General features: G+C 42.4%; 1 protein-coding gene across 1 annotated transcript in view; it reads left to right on the top strand.

Moving 5' to 3' along the window:
- The window catches only part of TENM4 (teneurin transmembrane protein 4), a 1,747,045-nt gene that overhangs the window by 1,476,037 nt on the left and 250,214 nt on the right, over positions 1–20,794 (top strand). Inside the window, exon 10 of the mRNA XM_043528206.1 lies at positions 15,490–15,742. Coding sequence (XP_043384141.1) covers positions 15,490–15,742 — 253 coding nt within the window. The remainder of the gene's footprint in view (positions 1–15,489; positions 15,743–20,794) is intronic.

Here is a 20,794-nt window from a genome sequence, read left to right as displayed (position 1 = left end):
ATACTTGTCCTCAGAGGAAAACCTGCACAGCACCTTCAAAAGACAAGCCTGGGAACTGAAATTCATAATGCTACTAGACACTAAAAAACATGGATTTAACAGCAGTACTGGTTTCATGGCTCATTACACCAATCTGTAGTACACACCTGCCTGCTAATGGCCCATTTCAAACCCCTCTTGCATAACAATCTAATCCTTATTGCCCACTCTGTCTCAAGTAACCTCCTACAAAATGTGTTACCCCTTATGCAAATTATCTGTCCCAACTTGTATTTAGCTCAGATACTCTGATTTCTTTCCCCAGACCTGTGTAGTTTGAAAGCTTGTGCCTTCCACCAACAAAAGTTGGTTCAATAAAAGTAACAACTTAGTTACTAAAAGTAGTTACTAAAACAGAGAACATTAAGGGTTGAAGTTCTTGGAAGGTATTGGATGGAGGCAATTTTTTATTTCAGAAAGTGGAGAAAACTACTAAGGGAGAGGCTGTTCTAGATTTGATGTTGACAAATAGGGAGGAACTAGTTGAGAATTTGAAAGTGGAAGGCAGCTTGGGTGAAAGTGATAATAAGGTGATAAGTAACAGTTAGCATTGTTTTGCCAAGAACAATTCATTTCAAACCAACCTAATAGCTTTTTTTGACAGGGTAGCAAGACTTCTGGATACGGGGGAAGTGGTAGATGTGATATATCTTAACTTTAATAAGGCTTTTGATACTGTCTTGCATGACTTCATAAACAAACAAGGGAAATACAACCTAGATAGAGCTACTATAAGGTGGATGCATAAGCTTCCCGCAACTCCCATTGGCCAGGAACAGCGAACCACGGCCGGGACGGTCAAGGTAAACAAACTGTCTCGCAGCCCGCCAGTGGATTACCCTGACGGGCCGTAGGTTGCCCACCATTGATCTAGAGAATCTAGATAATACTTTCCTGCCTTGAGTGCAGGGGCCCTTCCAGTCCTACGTTTCTAGGATTGTATTATTACAGTCTGTAAATACCTACATGGGAAAAATATTTAATAATGTGCTCTTCTGTCTGGCAAAGAAAGAGATAATACTATCCAGGGACGAAAAGTTGAAACTAAGCAAATTCAGACTAGAAATAAGTTGTAAATTTTTAACAGTGAGAGTAATTAATCATTGGTGCAATTTACAAAAGGGTCATGGTGGTTTCTCCATCACTGACAATTTTTGAATCAAGATTGGGTGTTTTCTAAAAGACCTGCTCTAGGAGTTATTTTGGAGAAGTTCTTGGCCTGTCTTACGCATGATGTTAGACTAGATGATCAAAATGGTCCCTTCTGTCCTTAGAATCTAAGGAATAATAATAAATAAGCCTCTGTCTTTTTTTAAAATGGCCTGTGGTGCACTTTTATTAACTTGTGTGATGAGCATCACTAGCTTGCAATCTGAATATCATTGGTTTCAAATAGCAAAGAGTCTTTAAGGACACTATTTGTACAGTATGTGACATAATCAGTCACACTTACTCATGGACAAAAAATCATCCAAACTCCCTGTGAATATGTTGAGAGCAGAAGCCCAACAGCACAACATTGAAAAAAAATACTGATTGAAACCCAAAAAATCAATATTTTTCTTTTACAAAAGGCACTTTGCCACATAAGAGAATAGATTGTAACATACACATTTGAGTAGAGAAATACATAGGGAAGATAGTTGGACTGAACTTGGCATTGTGCAGAAACTGTTTTTTTATAAGCACAAAAGCTGCAGATTGTTCCTCCCTGAAGCTAAGTAAAAACTAAAGCTAGTTTTAAACTTGCACACAGAACATCCACATGGGCCTGATTCCAGTGTCACTTACATGTGTGTAAATCAGAATTATGTCCATTGAAGCCAATGAAATTACATCTATTTAGAACTAGCATGGAACATTTCAGAATGAGGCGCTCTTAGTTGATAAAGCCCTGAGTTTGTTGTACTAGAGACTAGACTTGTCAATCAATGACATTATAGTGGTTCATTTTGTTTCTCTGTTTTAGTCATATTGTCCACTGTAGGTTTTTTAATCCATCCTCTTTTATTTGCCAGTGGTTGCCACCAGAACCTTCTGTCTGGAAGAGGAGAAAGTGGGAAATAATTATGATTTTGCAAATGGCGTGCTGCTGGAGATCAGGTTCAGCCTTCAGTAGTCAGAAAGTTTGTTCCATCTATTGTCTGCTGAATCTGGTATGTGTAGTTTTGCCAACAGTGTCCAAAATGATAGTAAGTGCTGGTTGGCAGCATTCACAGGGACACTAGTAGGTAGTTTCATGCAGAAAATTTACTGTATTTGTTACATTTTAACAACTTTTCTGGCATTTGGTCTTCCAAGTAACATTTGTTTGAAGATCCCATGGCACCAACTTGGTCTCCAAGTTGCCTATTTAGATGAACACGTTGAACTGTACAAATGCCACAAGTACTCCTTTTCTTTTTGTACAAATCTAGTTCACCTTTCATTATTGTATGTGTTTGTTATTTTTGTAGTGTATCACAACATGCTTAATTTGCACCTGCTTTCAGATGCTTGGGGTTTTTGGGAAGGACAAATTGATCATTTTGTAAAAGGCTACATTTTATAATATTAGTGGGCACAGAAAGTTAATTTGTAGAGGTTTATCCTGCACAAAATGCCAGTGTCCATGTTTAAGCCCATAGTAAAACATGGTGAGTGAGACACAGGACTGAAGAGTGTTATTGGTAAAAATTCTGATCTGAAGCCCTTTGAAGTTAACTGGGGAACACTCCTGCAACTGGTAATATCTCCAGAAACAGAATGAACTTCTTAAGGGTGTGCATTTGAAAATGTAGAGGATTTAACTACACATTCAGAGCAGTAGGTCTCTGGCGACCTCCCTTGATGAGATGCTAGCTACTTACCATTTCATTACTTGACTTGTAAAACAAGAAAGTTGCTAACATTAAGGTAAACTCCCTTTTTGATCCGCTACTTAATAGAGCAGGGGTAGGCAACCTATGGCATGTGTGCCAAAGGCAGCATGCGAGCTGATTTTCAGTGGCACTCACAGTGCCCAGGTTCTGGCCACCAGTCCGGGGGGCTCTGCATTTTAATTTAATTTTAAATGAAGCGTCTTTAACATTGTAAAAACCTTATTTACTTTGCATACGACAATAGTTTAGTTATATATTAAAGACTTATAGAAAGAGACCTTCTAAAAACGTGAAAATGTATTACTGGCACGCGAAACCTTAAATTAGAGTGAATAAATGAAGACTCAGCACACCACTTCCGAAAGGTTGCCGACCCCTGTAGTAGAGGCTTAACTCAGTTCATCTGATTTCATCTATGAAATTTCAGAAGGGTATTACTTTGTAGACTAGCGTTGTGACAGCTAATAGCACAAATGCTGCTAACACAAAATACGTATTTTATTACACTGTGTAAAAACATATCTTGATTGGGGGAAAGAGTATGCTTTTAGGTAACATTTGCTGTATCTGTTTTTTAATGAGAGGTTTAGGCCCAAATCCTGAAAGGAAATCAGTGGAAGTAACAAGCCTACATACTTTGAGGATCTGGGTCTTAGTTTCTCAAAACTTTAGGGCACACTGAAGTTATATCACTGATTTGCAGTTCTCAGGTAACAATGAGGGAACCACAGAAGAACAACATTCATCACTGGCTAATCTTTCCCCTTGAGCCATGCCTGAGTGGCCAGGTTCTTTGTAGCTATCTAATCTATCTTTTTGTATGGTGCCCATCATCAGGGTAGCTGAGTGCCTCATTTGAGCAGATTGCTATAGGTCAGGGGTTCTCAAATTTCATTGCATTGTGACCCCCTTCTGACAACAAAAATTACTTTATGACCCCAGAATGGGGGACCAAAGCCTGAGCCCACCCAAGCCCCACTGCCCTGGGTCGGGGGGCCAAAGCCTGAGCCTCACCGCTCTGGGCAGGGGAGCCAAAGCTGAAGCTCAAGGGTTTCAGCTCCAGGCAGGGGGCCTGCAACCTGAGCCCTGCCACCCAGCGCTGAAGCCCTTGAGCTTTGGCTTCAGCTTGGGGTAGTGGCGCTCGGGCTTCAGCCCTGGGCCCCAGCAAGTCTAACCAAGCTCTGGTGACCCCATTCAAAGGGGGTCCCGACCCACAGTTTGAGAAAACGCTGCTATAGGTGGTTTCTCTGGGGGAGGGAATCCACTGCCAGACGGCAGAGTGGCAGTGGAGTAACAACTTGGTCACTACACTAGTCCTGAGGCAGACCTGCCCTGGGTCCCATATCGGGTGTGGCACTCATACATGCAGCCCTCCCCTCATGCATTCCAAGGGTCACACATTCAGTTGGGCTTTGGGCAAGCAAAAGAGTTGGGCTGCAGTTCATCCTGGCTGCGCACAGCAGCTAATGTGACACCCATTGATCAGGCTGCCTCTTTGCCTCCCCCTCTGGCTCCAAGCCTCTCCCATTTTCTGGCTCTCAGCCAAGAGCAGCCTGAGTCTTAGACAAGCAGGTTAAATTTCACGTTTGCAGCCGTGGCCTCTGTGCTGCTGCCTGTGTGATAGGGAAACTGCATCTAACCAGCCCCCCACAAATGGCAAAAGCGTTACAAATAATATTTTATGATTATTTATATTACAGTAATGCCTAGGGGTTCCCATTAGGGATCAGGCCCCCGGAAGCTAGGTGTTGCACACACAAGTAATTAAATAAGATGGTTCCTGCCCCAAAGAGCTCCCATCTTACCACATGGTGAAAGGCACTAGAGGGCTGCAGCAAATGAACAGAAGGGGAAGGGCCTGCTAACTGTGTTGTGGATGAAGGGGAAGGGTCGGCACTGGGGGTTGGTTGGGCAGAGCCTGCAATGCGAGAGAGGGACAAGAGAGGTGGAGTGTGAAGTGGAGAGAGTCAATGACTGAGATAGTGGAGGAGAGGGGAGAAAGGGCAGAAGCAGGGGACTTAGAGTGGAGGAGCAGTCATGGATGTTGATGGACAGGTAAGGAGCATAAGAAGAGACTGGTGTGAGCAGTGTAGAAGTCAACAGAGAATCCAGCAATGGAGAGTGCAGGTTCAACACGCAGGGGAGGATGATGAGACATGAGGCTGGGCCTCCTGGGTTCTTCTTATTTGTCTTCTGATTTTATGAGCCTTTCGGTTCATGTTTTCAGGCTTTTCTATGCAATCACGCCGGTAGAAACTTAATTTTTTTTAAAAAATGAAAGCTGAGATTTTCATCTGGTCACCTGACTCCTGGAGCTGGGACTGTAAGAAAAACACCAAATATCATAAGAATCATGAAACCATGAGAGTTGGCAATACTGAAATGTATCTGTATAAAGTTCTAAGTCATACAATTGCCTCCCCCCCCACCCCCCCGCCCCCTGCAATACCTTTGATAGCACAGAAAAGTTTCATTTTTTCTTCCTTGATTGGAAAGTTTCTGTGCATCATTGGGGGCAGCCAGTGTCTCAGCTGGGACATATTACATACAGAGCAGCAGGGCACAAATCAAAAAAGATCCTGATTCTTGATAGCGGGACAATGATTCTACAAAGCCCAACAAATACAGAACCCTAGAAAATTCTGAAATGTACAATACAGTTAATTTTTATTTTGTTTCTCTTTGTGATTGGAGGATTTCTCTGTATATCAATATAGTCATTGATGTGTCAACAAATGTTTAATTGGAGGTGTGTGACACCCCCATTGTTCCCTCGTGGCTATACCCCTGATCTCCCTCTCTTCTAGAAGTGTTGGTTCTGCAGGACAAACAGGAGAAAAATGGTGAAAACATTTTTGTCTCTCAAGTTTTTGAACACAATTACAAAGCCAATCTAAAGTGTCAGAAGATGCCTTTTTAATATAGTCTCTTTTCAAAGTAGAACTGTATTGTAAAAAAAGATTTTTTTTTAATACAAAAGGGACTTAGAGTTTCAAATCTGCTATTCAGATTCTCCTGTGTTAGCTCCTCATTGGGTTTTTTATGGTACACATTTATTGGATCCCTCTCATTCAGAGCTCTATCAAGTCTCTCTAAATTGTCTCACTCTACAAGCTCCATTAGCTGAGTTATCTCTCTGTTCTGTTTTATCTGTGGTTACCAAGCCAGTGGTAGTCAATGACATTTTAATGTTAAAAAAAATCTACAACAGCAACTTGATTTCTATTGACATTTTTAGCAATCAGGTTTTTAATGTTTTATTACAATTAAATACCATCATATTTCATGTATGACACACTTTAGAGACCCATTAGTGAAAATGAGGCTCACTGGGGACTTCATTAAGTCCCCAGCAGCTTAGATCTCCACACTGCCAGCCTGTCTTGTAGGAGTACTGAACTTTGTCATTCTGACTGGCACCCTGCATCTAAATGTGTGAAAAGCATATATGGTGAAACTATTGACAAATATTTCTTACCATCCCTTTAAGGCAGAAGCACTAGACTGTTCTCAGTGGTAGCAGATGACAGAACGAGGAGTAATGGTCTCAAGTTGCAGTGGGGGTGGTTTAAGTTGGATATTAGGAAAAACTTTTTCACTAGGAGGGTGGTGAAACACTGGAATGGGTTACCTAGGGAGGCGGTGGAATCTCCTTCCTTAGAAGTTTTTAAGGTCAGGCTTGACAAAGCCCTGGCTGGGATGATTTAATTGGGGATTGGTCCTGCTTTGAGCAGGGGTTTGGACTAGATGACCTCCTGAGGTCCCTTCCAACCCTGATATTCAGTGATTCTATAATTCTAAGTATGATTTTCATCAGCATACTGACTGCACATAAAGGGCGGGATTGTCCCTTCTACTGTTGAAAGCCACAAAATGGGGCTCTGTTTACTTGGAATTCTTCAGAGCTTCACCCAGATTGTCTCACTGGTGGGCTCAGTATTGGCCACCTTACACCTGCACGGGAAGGGTGCCCTCAAACTTGGTGGATCCCTTGCAGTCCTTGAGAGGTTAGAACTATCCATTCAAAGGCTGTGAACCCCTAATATCCAGTGGCAGCACTTGGCTATTCTGCTTGGGACAGCTTTTCCTGTCCCTGACTCTGCAAAACAGTTAATACCAGCTTAAGCCTGTATTAATCAGTGAGCATGTAAATAGGACCCCAAATATTATATACACATACATGATATATGCGAATCATTGCACCCAGAACTAAAGTCCTGCTGCTGAGGGGGTAAAAGATGACAGCTGTTTAACACACAAGTAATATTACACAAGAGTTTAGGACAGGAAGTGAAGAATACCATGTTCATTTGAAAGGATAGTGGCAATTTTAAGGTCTGTCTACACTAGAAATGCTACAGCAGCACAACTGCAGCACTTACTACAGCGATGAAAGGGGTTCTTTTGTCACTGTAGTAAATCCACCTCTCTGAGAGGTGGTAGCTAGACTGATGGAAGAATTCTTCCGTTGGCCTAGCAGTGTCTAAACAGGGGCTTAAGTCAGCTTAGTTACATCACACAGGGTGATTTAGTTAAGCCAACCTCACTTTTTAGTGTAGACCAGCCCTAGTTTCTTACATGGGAATTTGGTCAGGACTCTCGTACCCTAGCAAATGCAGGGGATCTTTAATGATCACAGGTGGTCAGACCCTTGATTTTGTGTCTCATCCAAAAGTCTTCCTCACCTGCGGTGATTTTCATTACCAGGATTTCACAGCCTATTTTTTCTACAGATATATTTTTTGTTAATGTCTCCAATTTGAGAAGAGAAAAAAAGATTGTAAGGCAAGAGAAATAGGCTGTGATCCTAGTCAAGGTATATCGAATTCAGTAATGCTCAGACATGACATAAGTGTTCAGAATTTGTATATGAATAAAATTAAGACTTTTCTGGGGGGAAAAGGTACCTGACTGTCAGAAAAAGGAACGTAAGCTATAAAATCCCGTGAAAAATCACACAGACAAGAGTTAGACAAATGTGCTGTCTTTACTTAGCAAAGAAATCACAGAGGGTATGCAAATAGAGAACAAAAATGTCACATTTTTACTTGGTTCAAAGGCATTATCCATAATAGCATCTGCGATGTGTCTGCAATAAAAGGGTGTAAATTGGAATTTACATAGCAGCTTTTTAGAAATAGGCTCTGACTCAGAGTCTTAAATTAATGTCTCCAATAGAAAGAGTCAGCCAATACCAGAGGAACGTTACAAAAGACACATTGTGCGTACCAGGATTCACCTGTTTGCCCTCCTCTGCCTCCTGCACCTTTCCATAAATGCCAGCCATCATTTGTAATGAAAACTGGAATAACTGGACTTGGAATCCCTTGGTATGTTGACCCTTGTTTGGAAAGTTCTTCTGAAAGGTGCTAGATTGAGAGCCCTAGAAACAGAAGTCCTCTATTTATGTGTCTCTCCCTCAGTCTGGGACTAATAGGCTGTTCCTTGTCACCTTGTATTCTTAAGTAAATGGATTCTCCTGCAGGCTGGATTTTTGGCTCCCAAAACTGCATCTGTTGGCATGCACCTTGCATGCATTCCTGTCTTCCTTCTACCTCTCAGTAAATTGGACATGTTCTTCTGCTACAGATAAAAAGGAGGCTGCCTCTTCCCAAGAGGAAGGAATGGGAGAAAAGTTGCTAGGCTATGTCTCTGGGTTGTCTAAATCAGAGACGCAGTTTTTCTGGCGCCCTTTACAGCCAACCCATTCCCAGCACTGTAAACAAGTGGGATTCCCCAAGATCTACCAGGCTCACAGCATGCTCTGATGGTCCAGTCTGCATGGTACTACAGGACTTGACTCAGGCCTGGTTTGCATCTGTTCTTCTTCAGTCCCTCCTTCTTTTATATCTGGATGGCAAACAAGCCAGGACCATGGACCTTCCCTTTCCTAGAAAAATTCCTCATGATGCGGAGAGTCATGTGGGACAGCCAGGCCCTGGCTGAAGATCTAGTTGTGGAGTTACCAGTTTTGGGTGAGTTTAAGGATAAGTCAGATTCCCTTACACGCAATTAAACTCCCCAGGCCTATTTATACCCACTCTACCCATGTGTTAGGAACACAAGTTGGCTTAACTTTTACACGCTGAGGATCTGGAAGAAAGTATAAGATAAAATAGGGGCAACTACTTCAACTTACTCTTGCATCTGACTTATCCGTATATATGTTAGGCCAGCTTAAAACTCCCTGACACATTGGTAAAGTTGTTCGTAATTAGTAGTAAGAATTCAACCAAGGAGATTTACAGAGTATTATTACTTTGACAAGGTAGACCGGGAAAGCTGGCTTGACGGACTAGTATCAAAGAATGAGAATTGTGAAGATGGCATAAAAAGAAGAATTGGACTAGCTCCTTCTGCATTCAAAAAACTCTGCAAGAGCTGGAATGATAAAGACATTTCAATGAAAACAAAAAGCATATGTATTAGTAAGGCTCTGCTTAATTTGCGATACTGCGGAACCCACAATATTAGGTTTCCACTGCAATTTTTATTTTAATTAGCTTACTTTGCACAGTCCACAATTTTGCATACATTCTGAGGTTTGCAACACACTTTTTTCCCCATTAGTACAGTAGAAACTCATTTATCTGAGCTGACAGTGGCAGGGCTTGGGCTGTCAGCCCCGGGCAGCTGTCGGCCCTGTGGATGGCAGGGCTTGGGCTGTCAGACCTGCAGGAATCTGGGGTGCCTGCTGTCAACCCCGTGGACAGCCGGGGCTCCGGCTCTCAGCCCCGCGGGTGGCTGGGGCTCCGGCTCTCAGCCCCGCGTCCGGCCAGGGCTCCTGCTTTCAGGCCCATGTGCGGCCGGAGCTCCGGTTCTCAGGCCCACGTGCGGCTGGGGCTCCGGCTCTCAGGCCCATGTGCGGCCGGGACTCCGGCTCTCAGTCCTGCGGGCAGCTGGGGTTCCGGTTCTCAGCCCCGTGGGCGGCCGGGGCTCTGGCTCTCAGGCCTGCGCATTAATGACTGTAATATAGTTGCAGCAAAATGTCTGGTTATCAAAAAAATTAGCAGTCATAACATAATACTTGAATGTTTATATTGTTCCAGTATATTTTTCTTAAACAAATATGTCTTCTCTGGCTTTTCCAAATTACCATAATTAATAAAGGTCCATTATTACTTTTACGTGATTTTCCATGTCTTATCCGCAACTCAGCCGAAATCATTTGACAGTCATCCCCTGATTCAGCTAGGGCCTTATATATGAGACAGTTGTTCTGTCAATACAGCTGCATGGGTTGGAATGCTAGGATATGAGGGAAATCAACGAATGAAAGATTATGATTGCAGACATGAACTGGGCTTGGGGAATAGTGAGAGTTTCAAGACTGAAAAAAAAAATGAAGAGATGAGAAAATGGCGTGGGCAAGAATTAAAGTTGTTAGAGAATATTCAAGAAAGATGACTATGATGGTTTTGACAGATGTCAATAACAGATCCCAAAAGGATACCATATATGGCAGTACACACCAGAGTGCAAGGACCTAGAAATAGAAGAGAACAAGGATGCATTGGATAGATACAGTGAAGAATGATGTAGAACAAAAAGGTTTAAATATGAATGAAGCAGTGAGGCTTGTTCAGGTTAGAAAGTGGTGGAAAGACTTAATTCGGCCTCATCATCAGCCTGGTGGATGGGAATCAAAGAAGAAGAAGAAGCAGTGATAAGGGATTATGAGTTAATGTAATGATGCCTGTGGAGATCTCATTCATCACCTTTGAATGTAGTCTTATGAGTCTAAAGGAATCTAAATAAGCTTAAGGGGGTCAACTCAGAGAGACTGTAACAACATTCATTGCTTCTGACCTAAAGTCAAGGTTCTCATCCAGGTTTCAGAGGTGCTCCTCGGAAAGAACATTTTTTGATGGAAGAGACTTAGGTAATCCGTCACCTCTGGCAGAAGCCTCTGCTTTCTAATCACAGGTCTTGATGCTTTTTGTAATATACCTTGGAGTTCTCCTAGTCCCTGTCTAGGAACCACTTCAGTCCTTTGCCAGTCTTGCCAAATCTAATGAAAATAAAGGACTCTGAATCCAACACAGGACTCATTCACAATTTTGTATCAACAGCTAATATATTTAGGAGCCCTCTTCAACACCAAGTTTGTGACAGTCCTTCCATCAGAGGAGCATATCTCTAAAACAGGACATCTGGAAAATAAAATTAGGTTATCTCCCCAATCTACAGCCCAAGAAGGTCTATGTCTCCTGGGTTATCAGATCCTCATTAATGTAACTGGTCCCTTGGGTCCATTACCACTCCAGACAAATTATGCTGGCTTTACTATTCCGCAGAACCCCAAGATTGGTGACTTTGCTGTCAGAATTTATCTGATGTGGAGAGTTTGACATCTCTGTGTTTATCAGTGTTGCTCTTAATTAATCTCCAGTTTATGGCAATTACACTGGAAGCCAGCGGGAGACGCAAGGTTACATCCTTTATCTCCCAGTCAGCTGAGGATACATGGTTCAGGACAGACTTCAGAATGTCTTCAGTGGCTTTGTGCAGAGCCTTTTTAGCATCCAAGGACCAGGTAAAATGCAGCTTTTGTAGGTAGGGAGATATCCAGAGCTAGGGAGGTATCCACAACTGGAATCTGGCAGAAGTTGCAGAGACGTTGCTATTTTGGGCAGAACTGCACCTGCAGGCTAGTCTTGCATTCCACCTAGCTGGACTCCTGAACCAGCAGACAGATAGGCTCAGCTACAAGGATCTCCCTTTCAGGGAGTGATAATGCAATGAGAAAAGGAGTACTTGTGGCACCTTAGAGACTAACCAATTTATTTGAGCATAAGCTTTCGTGAGCTACAGCTCACTTCATCGGATGCACACTGTGGAAAGTATAGAAGATCTTTTTATACACACAAAGCATGAAAAAATACCTCCTCCCACCCCACTCTCCTGCTGGTAATAGCTTATCTAAAGTGATCACTCTCCTTACAATGTGTATGATAATCAAGGTGGGCCATTTCCAGCACAAATCCAGGGTTTAATAAGAACATCTGGGGGTGGGGTAGGAAAAAACAAGGGGAAATAGGTTACCTTGCATAATGACTTAGCCACTCCCAGTCTCTATTCAAGCCTAAGTTAATTGTATCCAATTTGCAAATGAATTCCAATTCAACAGTCTCTCGCTGGAGTCTGGTTTTGAAGTTTTTTTGTTGTAATATCGCAACTACAACTACAATACCCTCCTGCGGAAGTGAAGAAACAGGAGAGTGATCACTTTAGATAAGCTATTACCAGCAGGAGAGTGGGGTGGGAGGAGGTATTTTTTCATGCTTTGTGTGTATAAAAAGATCTTCTACACTTTCCACAGTATGCATCCGATGAAGTGAGCTGTAGCTCACGAAAGCTTATGCTCAAATAAATTGGTTAGTCTCTAAGGTGCCACAAGTACTCCTTTTCTTTTTGCGAATACAGACTAACACGGCTGTTACTCTGAAACCTGTCATAATGCAATGAGACTTTGTTCATTCTGATCTGCCATTCTTGGGCACACCAGATATGGGTGCTCATTATGAATCTGGCCAACGCTCCTTTGAAGACCTATTAGGTACTAGGAACCCAAAGCTTGGGCAGTTAATGGCCTCTCAATCCGAGAACCTTGTATAGAAATGGTCCGTCTTATTCCCAAAGTCCTTTACAAAACTTAGCTAGAGAAGCTGGAGCTCATCCCTATAGCTCTTGGAACGACTATGTAGGACTTTCTACTCACAGCCGTTATGCCTGTCTCTAAGGTCCCCTGTTCCCTTCCATCTACCCTAAACCTCTCACCTCAGGACCCGTGAAATATTCTATCAGAAGGTTTATCCACTAAACTGGGAGGAGAAGTAGAAACGCTGGAGGGTAGGGATAGGATACAGAGGGCCCTAGACAAATTAGAAGATTGGGCCAAAAGAAATCTGATGAGGTTCAACAAGGACAAGTGCAGAGTCCTGCTCTTAGGACGGAAGAATCCCATGCACCGCTACAGACTAGGGACCGAATGGCTAGGCAGCAGTTCTGCAGAAAAGGACCTAGGGGTTACAGTGAACGAGAAGCTGGATATGAGTCACCAGTGTGCCGTTGTTGCCAAGAAGGCCAATGGTATTTTGGGATGTATAAGTAGGGGCATTGCCAGTAGATCGAGGGACGTGATCATTCCCTTCTATTCGACATTGGTGAGGCCTTATCTGGAGTACTGTGTCCAGTTTTGGGCCCCACACTACAAGAAGGATGTGGAAAAATTGGAAAGCGTCCAGCGGAGGGCAACAAAAATGATTAGGGGACTGGAACACATGACTTATGAGGAGAGGCTGAGGATTTGATAGCTGCTTTCAACTACCTGAAAGGGGGTTCCAAAGAGGATGGCTCTAGACTGTTCTCAGTGGTAGCAGATGACAGAACGAGGAGTAATGGTCTCAAGTTGCAGTGGGGGCGGTTTAGGTTGGATATTAGGAAAAACTTTTTGACCAGGAGGGTGGTGAAACGCTGGAATGCGTTACCTAGGGAGGTGCTGGAATCTCCTTCCTTAGAAGTTTTTAAGGTCAGGCTTGACAAAGCCCTGACTGGGATGATTTAGTTGGGGATTGGTCCTGCTTTGAGCAGGGGGTTGGACTAGATGACCTCCTGAGGTCCCTTCCAACCCCGATGTTCTATGATTCTATGATTCCATTGAATGATCTGTATTATTAGACAGGGGTTAACTGCAAATTTGGTAGACACTTTACTAGTGTCTAATAAGTCTTCAATGTCAAGTGATTACTATAGGAGGGAGCAGCCTTATAGCCAAAATCCAGCCATTGGAAATATTCATCTGTCAGTATTGAAATGGTGAAAAGGAGCAGCCTGTTAACCCAGACTGGAAGAGACTCAACAAATTCAGTGTACAAATGAGATGAGAACTTCATCTATCAGACTTATTATTATTTTTTTATTCATGTTATATAATGCCTAGGAGCTCCGGTTGTGGAATAGGGCCCCATTGTGCTAGCCACTATACAAATGATCACTCAAAGATTGCCTCTTCTGTTCATTCCCTCTGAAGCACCTGGCATTGGCCACTGCTAGAACACTGGGTGCTGGGCTAAAGGGATCACTGGTCTGTCCCAGTATGGCCATTATTATTTTAAACATAGAACACAAGAAAAGGTCCCTGCTGTAAAGAGCCTAGTGTCTGTTACTGAGCAAGAGTTCTCCTCTTCATTGCCTTGCCCTGGGCTTCAGTGACAACCTAGAAGTACCATGTCCAGGTTTCCATGGCTGTTCAGTCCTTGAACTCTCCGAGACCATGAATTAATGGCATTTTTGGTATTTTTGCGTGATATGGACACTTGGCTAGCAAGATCTGAGCTAAGATGACCATCTCATTTCTCATAGGCCACCATACAATTATGATATGTTGATGACTTGCAGTCGTTAACCTGTTGAAACCAGTGATGTAGAGATTAAGCATTCTGTATCTCATTACCAAGTACCCCAAACTATCCATCTCCCACAAGATCCATCAGCAGTTTTTACTTTTTTCTTAATTTCCCGGAAAAGATGGGCAAAATAAATTATCTACCAGTTATTTTATACCCAAAATCCTTATCTGTTCTAATCTTTCTTCATGTGTTTATTCTTTTCTGGAACATTTGCTCTCGCTTCCCTCCTTCCCTAATCTCATCCTCACCAGATTTTGTTCACTAGCACATGACAATGTCTGGAATTTTAAACAAAGTAGCCTTAACACGGCCCCAGTACCACCCTTCTTTCCTATCCTCATCCTTAACTGTTTCATTTCACTGACACCTTCTATATCTATGCCCCAAGCCTTTTTATACTCCGTTTCAGTAGTTCTCCCTCCTTTTATGCTGTCTACATTTGTAAATTGTGTATCGATACAGTCTTATGCCTTTCTTGAAATCCAGAATGAACTCTACTATCTTTTACCCCTATCTTCTGGTCCGGTTAGATACTTGGAGAATTCAGGCAAAGCAGTGAGAACAAACTTCAATGAAAAGTGTATTTACCTTGCTTTATTTACCTAGGCTGGTTATATTTTGCATGCTGTATCATAGATCAGCATCACTACAAAGATGGCAATTACACCTGCAGTTGTGAGTCAGAACTAATTCGATGATAGGAACAGATCTCTTGCAGTGTTCTAAGCCTTTATAACATTCTTGTATGAAATGTATGTTCTGCTGTTCACTTTATATAAGTATTGTATGTTTCATTAGAAGTTACTGAACAGGACCATGTTTGTCTTTTGAGTTTGATTTCGTGTCTGTGGTCTTCAACGGTATGTTGACCCATGGCATGACTGCGGGCTCACGGAGCTGTGTAGACATTCAGGCTTGGCAGGAGCCCAAGCTCTGAGACGCTGTGACCGGGGCGGGGGCAGGCAAAGCTTGGGCTCCAGCCAGGGTCAGACATCTACACAGCAATTTACAGCCCCACAGCCAAAGTCCCGCGAGCCTGAGTCAGCTGACCCCGGCCAGCCACGGGTGTTTAATTGTTGGGTAGACATACCCTTAGTCTTCATACTTCTTTGAACTGCTTGTGCGAAATGAACATTGGCTGGAGTCCTAAACCTTACAAATACTTACTTATGTTTTAGATCATCCTCCAGGTCTTCAGAACCATTCAAGACTTCGAACTCCTCCACCTCCACTACCACACGCTCACACGCCAAATCAGCATCAAGCAGCCTCAATCAACTCCCTAAACAGAGGGAATTTCACGCCACGTAGCAACCCCAGCCCTGCTCCTACTGACCACTCTCTTTCTGGAGAGCACCCTGCCAGCACCCAAGAGCCAGCCCATGCTCAGGACAACTGGTTACTCAACAGCAACATCCCACTGGAGACTAGGTAGGGTTTTTTTTTTAGTTATTTACAGTATTCTATATTCAGCTTAGTGTATGCCATAGAAAAATAGTAGAGAGACAAGGTGGGTGAGGTAATATTTTTTGGACCAACTTCTGGTGGTGAGAGATGAACTTCCATGCTTATACAGAGCTCTTCTTCAGGTCTGTGTAAGTTCAAAAGCTTATGTGTCTCACCAACAGAAGTAGGTTGAATAGATGAGATTACCTCACCCACTCTAATATCATGGGACCAACATGGCAAGAACAACACAGTATACATGGAAAAATATGTCTGTTTAGCCACCGGTTCAGTTTGTGAACTGATGTTTAATTTATGCATTCCAAGTTGTATGTATTATTGCTCCTGACTTTTATTCGGACTAAGAGAAGAGGAAATTGCTCTGCTTCCATATACTAAAAATATCATTAGTATTAACAGTCTCTTATAAGTTTTTTTCCCCCATTTAAAATTAAAACCAGAATCATAGATTAAAAATGTTTATTCTTAACGTATTTTCTTCTTATGTGGTGGGATAAATCAATATCCTATTTATGAAACTGAAATCAGTCAATATATTGAAAAGATTTAGCCTTCTAGCAGTGCCTCATCCAGCAGATATAATTGTAATATATAATGCAGGAAAGGTTGATTTGTTAGACCTAATCAGAAAGGGGGGAATATGTTGCTGCATTTTACTCTCCTCCAGTATTGCTTCAAGCAGTATGGAACGCTGAATGGTGGCACATGAGTCAATTAATATTGCTTCCATTAAGTTCTCGTGTTCTTTTCCATGTGTCTCCTGCCTTTCTGGTACTGGATAATTGTATGTCTCAGTATCGTCCTTATTTATCCTGAGGAACTTCATAGATTCATAGATTCATAGATATTTAGGTCAGAAGGGACCATTATGATCATCTAGTCTGACCTCCTGCACAACGCAGGCCACAGAATTTCACCCACCACTCCCACAAAAAAACCTCACACCTATATCTGTGCTATTGAAGTCCTCAAATTGTAGTTCAAAGACCTCAAGGAGCAGAGAATCCTCCAGCAAGTGATCCGTGCCCCATGCTACAGAGGAAGGCGAAAAACCTCCAGGGCCTTCCAATCTGCCCTGGAGGAAAATTCCTTCCCGACCCCAAATATGGCGATCAGCTAAACCCTGAGCATATGGGCAAGATTCATCAGCCAGATACTACAGAAAATTCTTTCCCGGGTAACTTGGATCTTACCCCATCTAAAACCCATCACAGGCCATTGGGCCTATTTACCATGATATTTAATTACCAAAGCCATGTTATCCCATCATACCATCTCCTCCATAAACTTATCAAGTTTAATCTTAAAGCAAGATAGATCTTTTGCCCCCACTACTTCCCTCGGAAGGCTATTCCAAAACTTCACTCCTCTGATGGTTAGAAACCTTCGTCTAATTTCTAATCTAAATTTCCTAGTGGCCAGTTTATATCCATTTGTTCTTGTGTCCACATTGGTACTGAGTTTAAATAATTCCTCTCCCTCTCTGGTATTTATCCCTCTGATATATTTATAGAGAGCAATCATATCTCCCCTCAACCTTCTTTTAGTTAGGCTAAACAAGCCAAGCTCCCTGAGTCTCCTTTCATAAGACAAGTTTTCCATTCCTCGGATCATCCTAGTAGCCCTTCTCTGTACCTGTTCCAGTTTGAATTCATCCTTCTTAAACATGGGAGACCAGAACTGCACACAGTACTCCAGGTGAGGTCTCACCAGTGCCTTATATAACGGTACTAAGACCTCCTTATCCCTACTGGAAATACCTCTCCTGATGCATCCCAAGACGACATTAGCTTTTTTCACAGCCATATCACATTGGCAGCTCATAGTCATCCTATGATCAACCAATACTCCAAGGTCCTTTTCCTCCTCCGTTACTTCTAGTTGATGCGTCCCTAGCTTATAACTAAAATTCTTGTTATTAATCCCTAAATGCATGACCTTACACTTCTCACTATTAAATTTCATCCTATTCCTATTACTCCAGTTTACAAGGTCATCCAGATCCTCCTGTAGGGTATCCCTATCCTTCTCTAAATTAGCAATACCTCCCAGCTTTGTATCATCCGCAAACTTTATTAGCACACTCCCACTTTTTGTGCCCAGGTCAGTAATAAAAAGATTAAATAAGATTGGTCCCAAAACCGATCCCTGAGGAACTCCACTGGTAACCTCCCTCCAACTTGACAGTTCACCTTTCAGTAGGACCCGTTGTAGTCTCCCCTTTAACCAATTCCCTATCCACCTTTCAATTTTCCTATTGATGCCCATCTTATCCAATTTAACTAATAATTCCCCATGTGGCACCGTATCAAACGCCTTACTAAAATCTAAGTAAATTAGATCCACTGCGTTTCCTTTATCTAAAAAATCTGTTACTTTCTCAAAGAAGGAGATCAGGTTGGTTTGGCACGATCTACCTTTTGTAAAACCATGTTGTATTTTGTCCCATTTACCATTGACTTCAATGACCTTAACTACCTTCTCCTTCAAAATTTTTTCCAAGACCTTGCATACTACAGATGTCAAACTAACAGGCCTATAATTACTTGGATCACTTTTTTTCCCTTTCTTAAAAATAGGAACTATGTTAGCAATTCTCCAATCATACGGTACAACCCCTGAGTTTACAGATTCATTAAAAATTCTTGCTAATGGGCTTGCAATTTCTTGTGCCAATTCCTTTAATATTCTTGGATGAAGATTATCTGGGCCCCCCGATTTAGTCCCATTAAGCTGTTTGAGTTTCGCTTCTACCTCAGATATGGTGATGTCTACCTCCATATCCTCATTCCCATTTATCATGCTACCATTATCCCTAAGATCCTCTTTAGTCTTATTAAAGACTGAGGCAAAGTATTTGTTTAGATATTGGGCCATGCCTAGATTATCCTTGACCTCCACTCCATCCTCAGTTTTTAGCGGTCCCACTTCCTCTTTCTTTGTTTTCTTCCTATTTATATGACTATTGCTCCATTGCTCCATTTAAAATGTTTTTTCCTCCGAAAATTGACTAAGATTTCAGCAGATCTCTCAAAGGTCTAAGAATGAAAGCACCCAGTTTCGTGGAAGTGATGGCAGGTGGTCTTATTTGGATTTACATCTAGACAGTATTAAAGTTTCATATTTATGAAGAAATAAACTTTCTATAAATTAGAAATGGTCTGTAGATCTGTGTGGTGCCTGGTAACAGATGTGCTCCTACCTTGTCCTAAGACAGTACACACAATGGATAATGTGTAAAATTACCCACTCTTTGCTTGAAGAACCACAAACATAAACCTTTATGAATTCAGTTTAAGAAGGGCTTCTTCACAGAGTAACAAGAACGCTAAAATGAGGGTCAGATCTGTCTATAATACATATAGACACTTACCATTGGACCCCGCATAGTCTTAGGTTGATCCATACCCTTTGACTCTCTGTGATTTTGCTGGACATTCTGGATATGACTGAATTAATAGTAGTATCCCCTGATGGTTGTTCATGCTCCCTGTCGTATTCCCCTGCAGGATATGCTATACACCCGTAACTACTTGGATAATGAAAAGGATGCTTGCTGGCATTATTTAATACCAGGCTGATTAGACCTTCCTCTCACCTGCTCTTGATATTTTGCTGCTGCAGCTTTTGAATAAGAGATGAGGCTGCCAGCTCTCTTGCCCCTTTTCCACTGCTTGTGTTCACAGTGGGAAGAGAGACACCGGTGAGAAAAAGTGAAAACACACACACCTGAACACACCCAGTCTTTCTCGCATAGACACACCCACATACAATGAATCCTGAATATGTGCCTGCACTCACACTAAGGGCTTGTCTAGACAGTGAGTTAGTGCGTGGCAAGCTGGAGTATAAATCCACAACATGCTAGCCTGCTGCACACTAATTGGTTGTGTGGGCCCTGATACCACACAGTGAAAGTTCCGTAGTGTTCTTTGGTCGACTTTTATTTCAAAGGAGAGTAGATCAAAGTGCCGTAGGGAACTTTTAGTGTGTAGTAGCAGGGTCCACATGGCCAGTTAGTGTGCTTTGTTTACACTCCAGCTTGCTGCACACTATCTCACTGTGTAGACATGCCCTAACACACACTGTCTATCACAAACAAACATGCACACAATTTTTCCAATTAACCAATTCTCTGCCCTCCCCACCATATCTGTTTGCTTCTAAGCTGGGGCTCATTATAGTTCCTCAACCCCACTTCCTCACACCTGGGCCTCCTCAGCAGTTTTGACTCAAGACTTCCCCTGATGACAGATGCCTCTACTCCTGTTCAGCTTGCAGAATTACCTCCTCGTTCTCCAGAGATTGCATTCTACCATTCCCTTTGCCCAAGGAGAGATCCACTGGAGCCCCTCTTTGGTCCCAACCTTGATATCTGTTTCTTCCCCTCCCTAGGCCTGAGGACGTGTCTTCTGGAGCTAAACTGGGGCATATAAATTCACTTAACTGCCTCAGTTGGGATGAACAAGCCACCGGGATAGATTCCAGACAGAAAACAACATTTTCTAGATCCCAAAACCAAGCTAAGGGCCAAATTTGTCAGTCCATTGCATTCATGGACTCTCATTGAGATCAATGGGAGCTGTGTGCATCCACTCTAGGGCAGAATCTGCTCAGTTGAGTCACCAAAGCAGCACTGCTGAGAACATTGTTTTTAAAAGCAGGTGCATATTTTGATCTATCTGGGTAAGAGCCATGTTCGCAGGCACCTCTGAACTGCAAATTATGTCCCAATTTAACATTTTTATGGCATTTCAGTCTAATTGATTTCTCAGGGACTGACTGATTAAGACCCAAATAAGAAGCTGGCCCTAAAAGATTAGGACAAAATTACATGTTAGTACTGTAAATGTGACTTGGCCACGATTGCAATAATTTTATTAGGGTACCAACTCTGGTGCGTATACACTCAGGCAGTGAACTTTACCTGTTGTTTCTTTATTAAGGAAATGTACATCATAGCTTATTCTGTGCCCAATTCTGTAGCCCTTCTATGAGTAGTCCCTTTGATTTCAG

Source organism: Chelonia mydas, chromosome 1, assembly GCF_015237465.2.
Source record: "Chelonia mydas isolate rCheMyd1 chromosome 1, rCheMyd1.pri.v2, whole genome shotgun sequence".
Taxonomy (NCBI): domain Eukaryota; kingdom Metazoa; phylum Chordata; order Testudines; family Cheloniidae; genus Chelonia; species Chelonia mydas.
The sequence above is the reverse complement of the archived record's forward strand: the minus strand, read 5'-3'. Positions and strand labels throughout refer to the sequence as shown.